Source organism: Oncorhynchus kisutch, unplaced genomic scaffold, assembly GCF_002021735.2.
Source record: "Oncorhynchus kisutch isolate 150728-3 unplaced genomic scaffold, Okis_V2 scaffold958, whole genome shotgun sequence".
Classification (NCBI taxonomy): domain Eukaryota; kingdom Metazoa; phylum Chordata; class Actinopteri; order Salmoniformes; family Salmonidae; genus Oncorhynchus; species Oncorhynchus kisutch.
In genome coordinates this window covers 54,331-70,000 of record NW_022262903.1, presented here as the reverse complement: position 1 = coordinate 70,000, position 15,670 = coordinate 54,331, and the positions used below count along the sequence as shown (strand labels likewise).

Below are 15,670 nucleotides of genomic sequence, written 5' to 3'. Positions count from 1 at the left end.
TCAAATGTTATTGGTCACATATACGTGTTAAGCAGATGTTATTGCGGGTGTAGCGAAATGCTTGTGTTTGTTTCTAGCTCCGACAGTGCAGTAATATCTAACAAGTCATATCTAACAATTTCAAACAATACACACAACTAAATAAAGGAATGGAAATAAGAATAGATCAATATTTGGACGAGCAATGTCAGAGCAGCATAGACTAAAATACAGTAGATATACAGTAGATACATATGAGATGAGTAATACCAAATATGTAAACATTATTAAAGTGACTCGTGTTCCATTTATGGCCAGTGATTCCTAGTCTATGTATAGAGGCATCAGCCTCTAATGTGCTAGTGATGGCTATTTAACAGTCTGATGACCTTGAGATAGAAGCTGTTTTTCAGTCTCTCAGTCTCAGCTTTGATGCACCTGTACTGACCTCGCCTTCTGAATGGCAGTGGCTCGGGTGCTTGTTGTCCTTGATGATCTTTTTGTCCTTCCTATGGCATCAGGTGCTGTAGTTGTCCTGGAGGGCAGGTAGTGAGCCCCCTGTGATGCATTGGGCAGACCGCACCACCCCCTGGAGTGCCCTGTGATTGCGGGCAGTGCAGTTCAAATCAAACTTTATTTGTCACATGCGCCGAATACAAGTGTAGAACTTACCGTGAAATGCTTCCTTACAAGCCCTTAACCAACAGTGCAGTTCAAGAGGAGTTAAGAAAATATTTACCAAATAAACTAAAGTAAAAAAAAAAAAAAAGTTGAATAAAGTACAAATAAAAATAACACAATAACAACAGTAACAAGGCTATATACAGGAGGTACCGGTACCGAGTCAGTGTGCGGGGGTACAGGTTAGAGGTCATTTGTACATGTAGGTATGGGTGAAGTGACTATGCATAGATAATAAACAGTGAGTAGCAGCAGTGTACAAAACAAATGGGGGGGTCAATGTAATAGTCTGGTGGCCATTTGATTAATTGTTCAGCAGTCCTATGGCTTGGGGGTAGAAGCTGTTAAGGAGCCTTTTGGTCCTAGACTTGGCCCTCCGGTACTGCTTGCCGTTCGGTAGCAGAGAAAACAGTCTATGACTTGGGTGACTGGAGTCTCTAACAATTTTATGGGCTTTCCTCTGACACTGCCTATTATGTAGTTCCTGGATTGCAGGAAGCTTGGCTCCAGTGATGTACTGGGCCGTTCGCACTAGCCTCTGTAGCGCCTTACATTCAGATGCTGAGGAGTTGCCATACCAGGCGGTGACCCAACCGGTCAGGATACTCTCATGGTGCAACTATAGAACTTTTTGAGGATCTGGGGACCCATGCCAAATCTTTTCAGTCTCCTGAGGGAGAAAAGGTTTTGTCGTTCCCTCTTCACAACTGTCTTGGTGTGTTTGGACCATGATGGTTTGTTGGTGATGTGGACACCAAGGAACTTGACACTCTCGACCCGCTCCACTACAGCCCCATGTTCATGGGGGCCTGTTCAGCCCGCCTCTTCCTGTAGTCCACGATCAGCTCATTTGTCTTGCTCACATTGAGGGAGAGGTTGTTGTCCTGGCACCACACTGCCAGTTGGTTTGGTGTAAAAAACGTTGCCGTATCAGGCGGTGATACAGCCTGATGCTCTCAATTCTGTATTTGTAAAAGTTTGAGAGGGTTTTAGGTGCCAAGCCCAAAAAGAAATCAGCCTCCAGAGTTTGAAGAGGCGATATTGCCCTATCTTCACCACATTGTCTGTGTGGGTGGACCATTTCAGTTTGTCAGTGATGAGTACGCCCAGGAACTTGAATCTTTCCACCTTCTCCACTGCGGTCCAGTCGATGTGGATATGGGGGTGTTCCATCTGCTGTTTCCTGAAGTCCACGATCATCTCCTTTGTTTTGTTGACGTTGAGTGAGAGGTTATTTTCCTGGCACCACAGTCCCAGAGCCCTCACCGGTCTCGTCGTTGTTGGTAATCAAGCCCACTACTGTTGTGTCGTCTCCAAACTTGATGATTGCGTAGGAGGCGTGCTTGGCCTAATGTCTTATGTGGTTACTGAGGCAACATGCTTGTGCTTGTGTTCATTTTTTACCTTGTTGTAAACACTCACCGCAAGGTGAACACACAACTCCTAATGTTGCCTAGGTAACATAAACATGTATATGTGTATCTTCCTAAGACATTCAGGCAACCAACGCACAGCTAGCTATAAGTTCTCAATTATACACGGAGTATACAAAACATTAGGCTCTTTCCATGACATAGACTGACCCCTTATTAATGTCACTTGTTAAATCTACTTCAATCAGTGTAGATGAAGAAGGATTTTAAAGCCTTGAAACATGGATTGTGTCTGTGTGTCATTGAGGGTGAATGGGCAAGACAACAGATTTAAGTGCCTTTGAACGGGGGGTTTGGTAGTAGGTGCCAGACACAACCGGTTTGTGTCAAGAACTGCAGCGCTGCTGGGTTTTTCACGCTCTAAAGTTTTCCAGTGAGTATTAAGAATGGTCCACCACCCAAAAGACATCCAGTCAACTTGACACAACTGTGGAACGCTTAGGAGTCAACATGGGCCAGCATCTCTGTGGAATGCTTTCAACACCTTGTACTGTAGAGGATGAATCGAGGCTGTTCTGTGGGCAAAGGGGAGGGGTGCAACTCTATATTAGGAATGTGTTCCTAGTGTTTGGTATACTGAGTGTATAATAGAGTATGTATTTGCTGTCAAAGGGCTATTTGATTGTACTGCAGTAACTAAACCTGTACACAGGAGGTCTATTCAGTCATGTTACTGTACTATCCAACAGCTTGAGCTAGACATTTCCTGTACACACAGATCCAGGACCAGCTTGCCCTGCTCCAGTCCAAACCCTGACCATCATGAGGGAAAACGTCAAACTGACCGCACAGTAGATCATTGTTATCCTACTACTAATCTCTACACAGCAGTGCTCTTCCTCTCTTTCCTGTCTCTGATGAGCAAAGCCGATGGTGACGAAACCCACAGGTCCACTCAGGGCGTTGTCCTGGATACACATGTACACATCCTTGAGTTTTAACACACACAAACAACGTTATTGTCTCTCTCACACTGTCTCTCTCTCTCTCGCTCTCTCTCACACACCACACACACACACACACACACACACACACACACACACACACACACACACACACACACACACACACACACACACACACACCACACACACACACACAGGGCAGTGGTGTGAAAAGGGAAGAGCCATAGGGCCTTGGGGAGGTGTTCCTACTGATAGGGAAGCATGTTTGATTAAATACTGGAAAAAATCAAAAGGAAAGGAAAGGAGGAGGAGGAGGTGTTAGTTCCCACCAAGCCCTCCCCTAAGCTGGAGAACAGCCCAGGGGTTACCAGAACTGGGTCAAGTTAAACTACAGTATTTGGCTCCGTGGGTCGTGGACAGACATTGTACCAGACATTGGTCAAATGAATATGTCAAAAAGTATTTGCGTTGTGCGTGTGATTCATCTTGTGTGGGCGCTAAATCCAAACGCAGCTCAAGTATCTGGAATAGCCTGTAAGATCCAGGGTCCTGTTCAATATCAGCTAGTAGAAACTATTTCAAACAGAGTGAAACAGGAAAGTACTTCATTAACTTGTACCGTAAGACTAAGAATTGAACCTTAACTAGTCACGTTGCCAAATGTGTTGTTACGTTGTGGCCCACTGAACATGACCCAGGTCTGAGGTGTAAGACTAGCCATGTATCCAAATCGTTCATATCATGTTATTATACAGTGCTGCTAGCATCACTGCAGTTTATTATGTTCAGGAGACGCGGCCCAGTCACTACATGGTGCTCTGTTACAGTATTCAGCAACACTACAGGAACACTGTAGGAACATAACCCCTCCCTCTGTGAAAGACCAACCCTGTTCTATTTCAGAACCTTTGACTGGCGGTCACAAACCTCATTCACCTCACACTGGAGCCAAATCTCTGCACCCTAACCTGTGTGTGTGTGAGTGTGTGTGTGAGAGAGAGAGCTTGTCTAAAACTTGCTGATATGTCTGTATATATCCATCAATGTCACCCTACAGTATGTCCACGTACTTTGTGCTGATATGGGCTCTTCTCTATACGTCTCTCTGTATGTACTCAGTGCCAGAGGGGGTTTTCTCTCTCACTCTCTGTCTCTCCTATTCATCCTTCCTCTGCTAGCTCAGCTGTGTCACTAGATAAATAAATATGTATCTTCTAGTAGGGCATGTTTATATATACACACACACACACACACACACCCTGACTAGAGGTATATGTGTTCTGCAGATGCTGAGAAAGCCTTGATCTTAAAGGCAAAACTGATCCTAAATCAGCATTCTTATAAATACTGCCCCTGATCTTTGTATTGATATGATACTGATATCTTATGTTAGAATTTTCAGTGTACTGACATATTGATATTATGGACATTGATTCATACTGATACAGACATGAATACTTCTCCCAATACCTGAAACTGATGAACCCTGTTGGTCCTTTCCTACATTTCCCAGGTATCCCCAAGCCACGTGTCACAGACAGACCCTCTGGATTGCCTGGGCCTACTGTGGTGACCTCTAACCCAAAGCCATCCGTCAACCAGGGGTTAGGTGCTGCTCGCCCTTCGGCTGCTGCCGCCGCCGCGTCCAAACTGCCCGTGAAGAACCTACCCACAAGCCTTAGCTCCTCTTCTCTGGGCAGCGCCGCCAGCGAGAGTAACGGATCTTCAGCAGCCCCCAGCAAACGTGAGACTGAGTGTGTGTGTGTGTGTGTGTGTGTGTGTGGTGTGTGTGTGTGTGTGCGCATTGAGTTATTCTTCCTACATTGCGGCACCACAGAAGGTCTTCACACAACACACTCAGTGTGCAAGCAGTGGTTTTCATTGGTGTGGTCTTCCTGTGCTGGTGATTCACATCCTCCTCTTGCCACTAGCTCACACACACACACACACACACACACACACACACACACACACACACACACACTCTCTCTCGCTCTCGACAATTCCATGAGTCTCCCCTGCCATTTGACTCTGAAGAGAATGTCCATGTGAATCTGGCCCCTCATTGCATTGGCATTCCTGCTTTCTCTATCGAGGTCATAGTTCACATCTGCCCAGGCTCTGTGTGTGTGATCAGAGAGGCGGACAGGGTACTCTCCTGACCCACATATCCAGGGGGCTTTGTCTGGATGGCATCATAAACCTCTGGATTACATCTGGTCCTCCTCTCTATATCTACTGTAGCTGCTGGAGAGGTGGTGGTTGTGTGTTGAGGAAGATGGAGGTGTGAGTGGAGAAGGGTGAGGACTGACTCTTACTCACACACATTTATTTAACTCATTTCAGGGAGTAAATATTAGTTTCCAGAAAGTCTACATGCTTATTGTACAGACCTGCTGTAGTCTGCTAACAGGACTGATTTAATGTCCCTAGAGGTGTTAATCAGCTCCCCCACAGTGTTGGCTTGCTACACTGAACCACTCAACACTGGATAATGTATAGTTGCTGTGTCTCAGTTTATCAGGAAATCTATATTGAAATGAACACACAACACGTTGAATGTGTAGAGTTGAGTTTGAGAGTGAGGTTTTTATTACTATCTAATAGTTTCATGTGATACAGTATTATATTGGTTTAATGTGATACGTCTGAACAATACTATCAACAGCATCACATGACCTCCCTGTGTGACTTGGTCTAAATGGGGATAGGTGGTCAATGGTTGTCTTTGTTCACTACAGTACAGCCACCACTCTGTTGAAGAGAAAGAAGAGGGGGGAGGGGAGGGGAAAGGGGGATGTTCAAGAGAGATGAAGACATGGATGAGACCTGCTGTAGGAATTCCTTTAGTGACAGAACAGTAGAGAAAAAATAAACGTCTTCCTTCCTTCTCGCTCTCCTCTCATCACTCTTCTCCATCGCTCTCTTCTCCATCGCTCTCTCATGCACTCTCACACTCACTCTCTCTCCACACTTTCACACGCTCTCTCTCTCTCGCTCTCACACTCACACTGCAATGACTCAGCGCCGAAGGTAGAAGACCTATGGCTACTGTTGGATGAGCAGGTTGTCATGGTGATCGGATGACGACCAAGATACTGTTGCTATGGCGTTGCGCCGCCTCTGTTTACAGAGGAACTAATCACACACACACACAGTGATCACGCAAATCAATCTACCATTGTGCCTTAACTACATCAACATACTGGTTTCCCGTTGCTCTAATTGTACTGCAGACGGCCGTCGCTAATGCAGATGATGTTGTTTATGCAGCGTTTTGAGACATTTGTAATCAGTAGTCTGATGATTGTAATCATGTCGATAATTAGGACCAGAGATTATTCCCCTTTTTGGTAGGTAATCGGCGTTATGTGCGTTTAGCTTAATGAGGGGAATTATGCCATGTAAACAGCGTTTTCTTTCTTACGTTTGGGCTGTGAGAGGTTGGCTATCTGCCCACACAGACGTATTCACAACGGAGACCATTTCAGTTTTGATACAGTAGAACTATCATCTTTCAGTATTTTAAATTTTTTTTTTTTTTTTTTAAATTTTACCTTTATTTAACCAGGCAAGTCAGTTAAGAACATATTCTTATTTTCAATGACGGCCTGGGAACAATGGGTTAACTGCCTGTTCAGGGGCAGAACGACAGATTTGTACCATGTCAGCTCGGGGGTTTGAACTTGCAACCTTCCGGTTACTAGTCCAATGCTCTAACCACTAGGCTACGCTGCCGCCCCCTATTGACGTATGGAACGGCGTTTGGGTCTTTCCGTGTCTAAAAAGATACCCGTCAAATAACACTATTCTATCATAGAATGTTGTGTGTGCTGGAGTTACACGTGCGAGCCAATCATCTTTCACTATTGAACAACTCAAACTAAACCCAATGTAGTTGAGTGAGGTTTGAATGAGTTTCAGTCTATTTCCAAGTGGTTAATAGACTATTTTTATTAGTTCATTCTTAATTCTAGTATTAACTGTCATCAACCCTGTCTTTCTCTGTCCTAGTCCCAGCTCCAGTGGTGGGGGGCTGTAAGCCAGATGAGAGGCCCAGCCAGCCTACAGCTCCAGGGGGAACCCAGGGGTCGATTAAGGCCCCCACCACTACCAGGCCACTGGGGTTCCGAACCAGAGCCCCCTCACTACCAGGGAGAAGCACTGCAACAGGTGAACACACACACACAATACTTTCACATATCCTTGCTGTATGCTTACTTTCACTCACTAACCTTTTGATTTTGAAGCCTATCCCTTTAAGTCTGATGGTCTAAGCATAGTTAGCATTTAAACAGACGTGTCTAAGCCTAGTTAGCATTTAAACAGACGTGTCTAAGCATAGTTAGCATTTAAACAGACGTGTCTAAGCATAGTTAGCATTTAAACAGACGTGTCTAAGCATAGTTAGCATTTAAACAGACGTGTCTAAGCATAGTTAGCATTTAAACAGACGTGTCTAAGCATGCTTACCACCACTAGCCAGTTTCACTAATGAGTCAGTTTCCCTCTCTGTGATGTGTTTCTCTGATCAGGATCAGATGGACTAGTTTTATTTAACCCAGATGGTGATGTCTCCTCTGGTGCTTTTGATTTGCACACCACACCCTCTCCTTGACTTGAATATCTTTTAGCTAAAACATGGACATATTTGTGTTCAAATGGGTTGGTTTCTTCTGATTAGACCAAATGTGTTGTTCCAACAGAACCACATAGATTGGAATATTACCGAACCAGGATTGTATTACCAACCAACCTCAGTCCCTGTGTGTGTCAATGATTACACAACAGGTGGGTCTAATCCTGAATGATGATTGGTTCATTTATACACTTTATCTCCACTACAATGTGTGTCAATGAATATAGCGCTCCCTTATATTGGTTAGATAGAATCTCTGTTTATTTCTGTGGCCTCTGGAAGTGCCCACAGGATATGAGTAATATTAGCTTGGGGTAGTTGGAGTACAGTACATCTGCTGTAGCGACGTCATGTTGCCATGGCAGCAGTGACCACTGACAGTTAATGGATACAGTAGTCGGTATGTTAGTTGATTTTTTTTTCCCCTGTGGATTTCTGCTTGGTTGAAGTGTAAACATATGAGGACCAATATTTTTTATTCCATTGTATCTAGGTCAGTCTGATTTTTCTCATTGGTTTCAAATTTCTTAATTCAACTATAACTTATGAGGGGCACACACTCTTTTTCTCTCACACACACACTGCAATGACTCACCGCCGAGGTAGAACACTCAATTCCCACAAATATCTATTCCTTGTGTCCCACTATATTGTAAAATACCAAACCATATAAAGGGGGGATACCTAGTCAGTTGTACAACTGAATGCCTTCAACTAAAATGTGTCTTCCGCATTTAACCCAACCCCTCTGAATCAGAGAGGTGCGGGGGACTGCCATAATTGACATCCACGTCTTCGGCCCCAGGGGAACAGCGGGTTAACTGCCTTGCTCAGGGGCAGAACGACAGATTTTTACCTTGTCAGCTCGGGGATTCAATCCAGCAACCTTTCGGTTACTGGCCCAACGCTCTAACCACTACCTGCATATCAACAGACTAGCTGATTTGTGATTATCTAATTATCTCATTTCTAAAATTATGTTTTAACATAATCGTTTTCCAACCCTGTGGCTCAAATGACCCATCATCCTCCGATTCCCATTGAGTAGGGCCCAGTTATCGATCTGGATATCCACAATCGGATAGGATTGAATGCATAGAAATATAATTAATAGAACGGGAGTCCTCATTCAAGTCAATGATTCTTCTGTTCTATTCATTCTATTTCTATGGATTTAATCCTATCCAATAGAGGAAATCCAGATAACTTTTTGATAAGCTGGGCCCAGGTGATTATGAGGTGTTTATTTATCCACCCTCAGCTTGACCCTGTGGTAGGTGGACACAGGGGCTTGTACCCTGTGGTAGGTGGACACAGGGGCTTGTACCCTGTGGTAGGTGGACACAGGGGCTTGTACCCTGTGGTAGGTGGACACAGGGGCTTGTACCCTGTGGTAGGTGGACACGGGCTTGTACCCTGTGGTAGGTGGACACAGGGGCTTGTACCCTGTGGTAGGTGGACACAGGGGCTTGTACCCTGTAGTGGTAGGTGGACACAGGGGCTTGTACCCTGTAGTGGTAGGTGGACACAGGGGCTTGTACCCTGTAGTGGTAGGTGGACACAGGGGCTTGTACCCTGTAGTGGTAGGTGGACACAGGGGCTTGTACCCTGTAGTGGTAGGTGGACACAGGGGCTTGTACCCTGTAGTGGTAGGTGGACACAGGGGCTTGTACCCTGTAGTGGTAGGTGGACACAGGGGCTTGTACCCTGTAGTGGTAGGTGGACACAGGGGCTTGTACCCTGTAGTAGGAGGTGGACACAGGGGCTTGTACCCTGTAGTAGGAGGTGGACACAGGGGCTTGTACCCTGTAGTAGGAGGTGGACACAGGGGCTTGTACCCTGTGGTAGGAGGTGGACACAGGGGCTTGTACCCTGTGGTAGGAGGTGGACACAGGGGCTTGTACCCTGTGGTAGGAGGTGGACACAGGGGCTTGTACCCTGTAGTAGGAGGTGGACACAGGGGCTTGTACCCTGTAGTAGGAGGTGGACACAGGGGCTTGTACCCTGTGGTAGGAGGTGGACACAGGGGCTTGTACCCTGTAGTGGTAGGTGGACACAGGGGCTTGTACCCTGTAGTAGGAGGTGGACACAGGGGCTTGTACCCTGTAGTAGGAGGTGGACACAGGGGCTTGTACCCTGTAGTAGGAGGTGGACACAGGGGCTAAATCTCTGCGGTCTCCTTTAAGACCCAAGCTCCACTACTACACAGATACTACTTCATAAAACCACACTAGCCCTATAACCTGGTAGTCTCTGCTACAAGGCTGCAGTTAGGTTTAGTCTGTCTGTTGACATGGTGTTTCACTATTTCTCTACCATAGGGCTGAAGACTCCAGCGGTGACCAGCCAGGTAGCAGGCAAGCAGGCCCAGAACCCCCTTCAGAGGGCCGGCTCGGCCAGGTTCAACCGCCCCACAGCTGCTGCCACAGGTAAGAGTTCTGTTTGAATGTTTTGGTGTTGGGTTTGGGTTTTGTGCCTGGGTTCCGTCTGCTAGTGTTTAGTGTTTTTCTACATAACGGTTAGGGTTGCTTAGAAGGCACTAGAACCAAGGATCTTGAAGTATATTTAAACAATAAGGCCCGAGGGGGTGGTGTATATGGCCAATATACCACGGTGGAGTGCCTGGACACAGCCCTTAGCCATGGTATGTTGGCCATATATCACAAACCCCTGATGTGCCTTATTGCTGTTACAAACTGGTTACCAACATAATTAGAACAGTAAAAAAAACTGTTTTATCATATCCGTTGTATACGGTCTTATATACAACGGCTGTCAGCCAATCAGCATTCAGGGCTCTAACCAACCAGTTTATAATTTATTATAGTGTCTCTGAAAAAGAGACTTGAGGGCAATATGATTCTCACCCATACAGGTGTCATGGTTATTGTTGAATTGTGAGCAAACAAACAAAGCTCCACAAACCAGTTATACTTTAGCACCCACACCACAGGAGAGTGGAGGCCCCCAGTTACCATGGTAGCGCTCCAGCGTCATCACACACTGGATTTGTGTAAAACTAGACGTGGAAAATTTTCGGCCTCAACGGTTATGCTTTTCAGCCATGCATACAGTACCGGTCAAAAGTTTGGACACACCTACTCATTCAAGGGTTTTTCTTTATTTGTACTATTTTCTACAATGTAGAATAAAAATGAAGACATCAAAATGACGAAATTACACATATGGAATCATGTAGTAACCAACATTTTTTTAAACAAATTTATTTTAGATTCTTCAAAGTAGCCTCACTTTGCCTTGACAGCTTTGCACACTCTTGGCATTCTCTCAACCAGCTTCACCTGGAATGCTTTTGTAATAGTTTTGAAGGAGTTTCCACATATGTTGAGCACTTGTTGGCTGCTTTTCCTTCACTTTGTGGTGTAACTCATCCCAAACCATCTCAATTGGGTTGAGGTTGGGTGATTATGGAGGCCAGGTCATCTGATGCAGCACTCCATCACTCTCCTTCTTTGTCAAATAGCCATTACACAGCCTGGAGGTGTGTTGGGTCATTGTCCTGTTGAAAAACAAATGATAGTCCCACTAAGTGCAAACCATGGGATGGCATATCGCTGCAGAATGCTGTGGTAGCCATGCTGGTTAAGTGTGCCTTGAATTCTAAATAAATCACAGACAGTGTCACCAGCAAAGCACCATCACACCTCCTGCTTCATGGTGGGATCCACACATGCAGAGATCATCCGTTCACCTACTCTGCATCTCAGAAAGACAGTTTGAAGCACAAATCTCCCATTTGGACTCATCAGATCAAAGGACGAATTTCCACGTGTCTAATGTCCATTGCTCGTGTTTCTTGGTCCAAGCAAGTCTCTTCCTCGTATTTGTGTTCTTTAGTAGTGGTTTCTTTGCAGCAATTGGACCATCAAGGCCTGATTCACACAGTCTCCGCTGAACAGTTTATGTTGAGATGTGTCTGTTACTTGAACTCTGTGAAGCATTTATTTGGGCTGCAATTTCTGAGGCTGGTAACTCTAATGAACTTATCCTCTGCTGGGTCTTCCTTTCCTGTGGCAGTCCTCATGAGAGCCAGTTTCATCATAGCGCTTGATGGTTTTTGCGACTGCACTTGAAGAAAATGTCAAAGTTCTTGACATTTTCCGCATTGACTGACCTTCATATCTTAAAGTAATGATGGACTGTCGTTCTCTTTGCTTATTTGAGCTGTTCTTGTCATAATATAGACTTGTTCTTTTACCAAACAGGGCTATCTTATGTATACCACCCCTACCTTGTCGCCACACAACTGATTGGCTCAAATGGATTAAGACGGAAAGAAATTCTACAAATTAACTTTTAACAAGGTACACCTGTTAATTGAAATGCATTCCAGGTGACTACCTCATGAAGCTGGTTGAGAGAATGCAAGTGTGTGCAAAGCTGTCAACAAGGCAAAGGGTGGCTACTTTGAAGAATCTCAAATATAAAATATGTATATTTTTGTTTAAACTCTACAGGACCGGTGTATCCCCCACGTGATGGTTAAGCTAACGTAGGCTAATGTGATTAGCATGAGGTTATAGGTTACATGAACATTTCCCAGGACGGACATATCTGATATGGGCAGAAAGCTTTAAATTCGTGTTAATCTAACTGCACTGTCCAATTTACAGTAGCTATTACAGTGAAAGAATACCATGATATTGTTTGAGGAGAGTGCACAATTATGAACTTGAAAATGTATTAATGAACCATTTGGGCTGTCTTGAACAGATATGCAATGGTTCATTGGATCAGTCTAAAACTTTGCAAATACACTGCTGCCATCTAGTGGCCAAAGTCTGAGGCTGGGCTGGAATAATACATTATGGCCTTTTTCTTGCTTTTCAAATATGATGGTTAAAAAAATTTAAAACGCATGTTTTTTTTCTTTGTATTATCTTTTACCAAATCTAGTGCATTGTTCTTCTACATTCATTTCACATTTCCACAAACTTCTAAGTGTTTCCTTTCAAATGGTATCAAGAAAATGCATATCCTTGCTTCAGGTCCTGAGCTACAAGCTGTTAGATTTGGGCATGTCATTTAAGGGGCAAATTGGGGGAGAAAGGGATGGATCCTTAAGAGGTTTTTTAACACTTGTTTGGTAACTACATGATTCCATATGTGTTATTTCATAGTTTTGATGTCTTCACTATTATTCTATATTGTATAAAATAGTCAAAATAAAGAAAAACCCTGGAATGAGTAGGTGTTTTCAAACTTTTGACTGGTACTGTATATATCTTAAATGACCTAGTTTTCATGAATTTGATGATATAATCAAGCAAGCACATTCAAAAGATTAGGGGACAGGAACAGGAAGTAGGACGATATCACTTGCACGTTGTATCAGTGCACTTCCCTTGACCAGTGTTGTCAAAAGTGTTGCAATGTTGTTATTTCACAGATGGCAGACTGAATAATTCTAGCTCAATATACAGTATAATCCCAAAGTGTTTCTATAACTATGAACTAACTTAACTTCATTTCACTGAAGTTTTAAGGTGTGAAGTACTTTTTGGTACCTGTACTTTATGGTTAACATTTTTGAAAACTATTACTTTTACTTCACTACATTTCTAAAGAAAATAATGTACTTTTTACTCCATGCAGTTTCCCTGACACCCAGAAGTACTTGTTACATTTTTAATGCTTAGCAGGACAGGAAAATAGTCCAATTCTCACACTTATCAAGAGAACATCCCTGGTCATCCCTACTACCTGATCTGGCAGATTCACTAAACACAAATGCTTTGTTTGTAAATTGTGTCTGAGTGTCTGAGTGTTGGAGTGTCTGAGTGTTGGAGTGTCTGAGTGTTGGAGTGTCTGAGTGTTGGAGTGTCTGAGTGTTGGAGTGTCTGAGTGTTTGAGTGTCTGAGTGTCGGAGTGTGCCCCTTGCTAATCCTTAAAAAAAAAAAAACTTTTACTTTTGATACTTAAGTACATTTGAGCAATTACATTTACATTTGATTCTTAAGTATATTTAAAACCAAATGCATTTAGACTTTTACTCAAGTAGTATTTTACTGGGTGACTTTCACTTTTACTTGAGGCATTTTCTATTAAGGTATCTTTACTTTTACTCAAGTATGACAATTGGATACTTTTTCCACCACTGGTTTTAAGTCACTGTGTTTAGTTCAAAGGTTTTCTATTTAAAACACATTTATGGACTTCTGTAGCCTAATTGGGGAGACAAGAGGGAGAAAATTATAAATAGAAGAATGTAAAAACGTGTTAGCGATTTGGAAAGCATTCCCATGTGTGTGTGGGTCATTAGGAGCGTTTGGGTTGTGCGTTCTGGCTGACTAGTTCGGAGCTCACAAGCTCGTGACAAGGGTAAACAAACACACAAAGAATGGTGTCCCGAACACTTCCTGTCATTAAAGGGATACAGGGGACTGATGGAAATCACTTGGAGTGAAACTAGGCTAAACTGTTGCCTCTGTCGCACACACACCCTGTGTGCGCGCATGGTTAAACAGCGCTGTTGTATCCAGGCTTGTCACAGATGACCGCCGGCCACGTCAACAGTGCCCTGGCATCGCTACAAATACTTCTTACCTTTGACTGCATTGTTGTGGACATGTGCTCTAATGTGGCGATTCCCATCTGTTTTAACTGGCAGGTTGGCACCGTGTGGTGAGTCAGGAGGAGAATAGCGCAGTCGTTTGAGTCCAATGTAATGTGTTGACACTAGGGCCATTCGTCCTGCGATCTCTACTGTTGGCTGTTGGCAATAATGCCACTACTAAGGACATGTGGTCCGAACGTGCTCCTATCAACAGGTCTCAGATTCGTTTTTGTTGCTCAGCTCATAAGAGTTGAGGTTAGATTTGGGTTTGCGATTGCTGATCCCAAATCAGTCTTTAAAAAAGCAGAAAGTACAGTGTTTTTAGTTAACAACATTTTTAGGCCATCTCACAGAGGCTTTGAATTATGGATGTGTTCCTGGAGGCCTGGTCAAGCATGGGTCTGTGGTTAGTCCCCTCCCCCAGCCTGGGCTGGTCTTGATTGGGCTAGGCCTCGGCGCCTGGCTGCCTCTCTGCTGCGGTTGCGTCAGGAACTCCCATTGGGGGTTTGTGGGGAGCCACCAGTTGCAGACATGCTGTCACCCCCGTCGGCATACCACACACACACACACGTACACACACACACAGTATTGCACACATAAACAGTATACACACACACACACACACACACACAAACAAAACAATGGCTTTACAGGACAGCGGTTACAATGGCTGTTGAAGCTGTCTGGCAAGATGCCTGTTTTCAGTTTTCTTTTATAAGACAGACTTTATTCATTTTGTTGCCCCCTGCCTAAGTTTAGATATTGGATCAGTGCAGCGCTGCTATGGGACTATTTATACTTCAGGCCTGAGTTGTGCTTGAGTTGTCTTGCCTTGTAGCTCAGGACATATTTCCCAAGTGGGGCTCTTACATGAAGTGACCACTTGGAGATTCTTCGAGTCTCATTTGTCAAACTAAAATATTGTTTTTGTTAGTTCTGTCACATTGTTGGACACAGGACCATGCATTTCAGGGGTGTCATTTTAGTGAAACTTAGGGTATGGCAAAGTGACAAGGAGCTTATTTTACTGCCTTCCCTTCCACTCTGAGGCGTCTGCATGGTCCTAAACCCTGTCAAACTTCAGCAACTTTGTACTTATGAATTATATGTAAAAGCAGAACACTGTTGGTTTCCTATACACCGACACAGAGAAGCAACATGATTGGACAATAAAACTCACAGGGCTGAGCTTGCTTTATGCAGGTTGCGTATAGTCTGTGCTATGCAACTGTAGGCCTAATTACAAACCAGGCTGAGTGTCAACTACTGTGTTTATTGATTCATTCCACTTAATCATTTTGGATTGGAAAAGGTCTAGATAGCCTAGTCAGACCAAATTTGAATATAAACCAAATTTGATCCCATTCACATTTCCTCACGAACAAATGGGCTATAAATACACAATGTTACCGCTTCGTCTACCCTGGCCAGAGGAACAGGGTGCATAGTAGGCTAC

The 15,670-nt window shown here is 44.1% G+C and overlaps 1 protein-coding gene across 4 annotated transcripts in view; it reads left to right on the top strand.

Moving 5' to 3' along the window:
- Positions 1-15,670, top strand: part of LOC109878488 (microtubule-associated tumor suppressor 1 homolog) — a 79,243-nt gene that overhangs the window by 29,600 nt on the left and 33,973 nt on the right. For all 4 annotated transcript variants that reach the window (XR_004207885.1, XM_031817219.1, XM_031817217.1 and 1 more), the window contains exons 4-6: positions 4,512-4,742; positions 7,013-7,171; positions 9,959-10,066. Coding sequence is in view for 3 of the 4 variants with exons in the window: in XM_031817219.1 (XP_031673079.1) it covers positions 4,512-4,742; positions 7,013-7,171; positions 9,959-10,066 (498 nt within the window). In the remaining variant the exon portion in view is untranslated. The remainder of the gene's footprint in view (positions 1-4,511; positions 4,743-7,012; positions 7,172-9,958; positions 10,067-15,670) is intronic.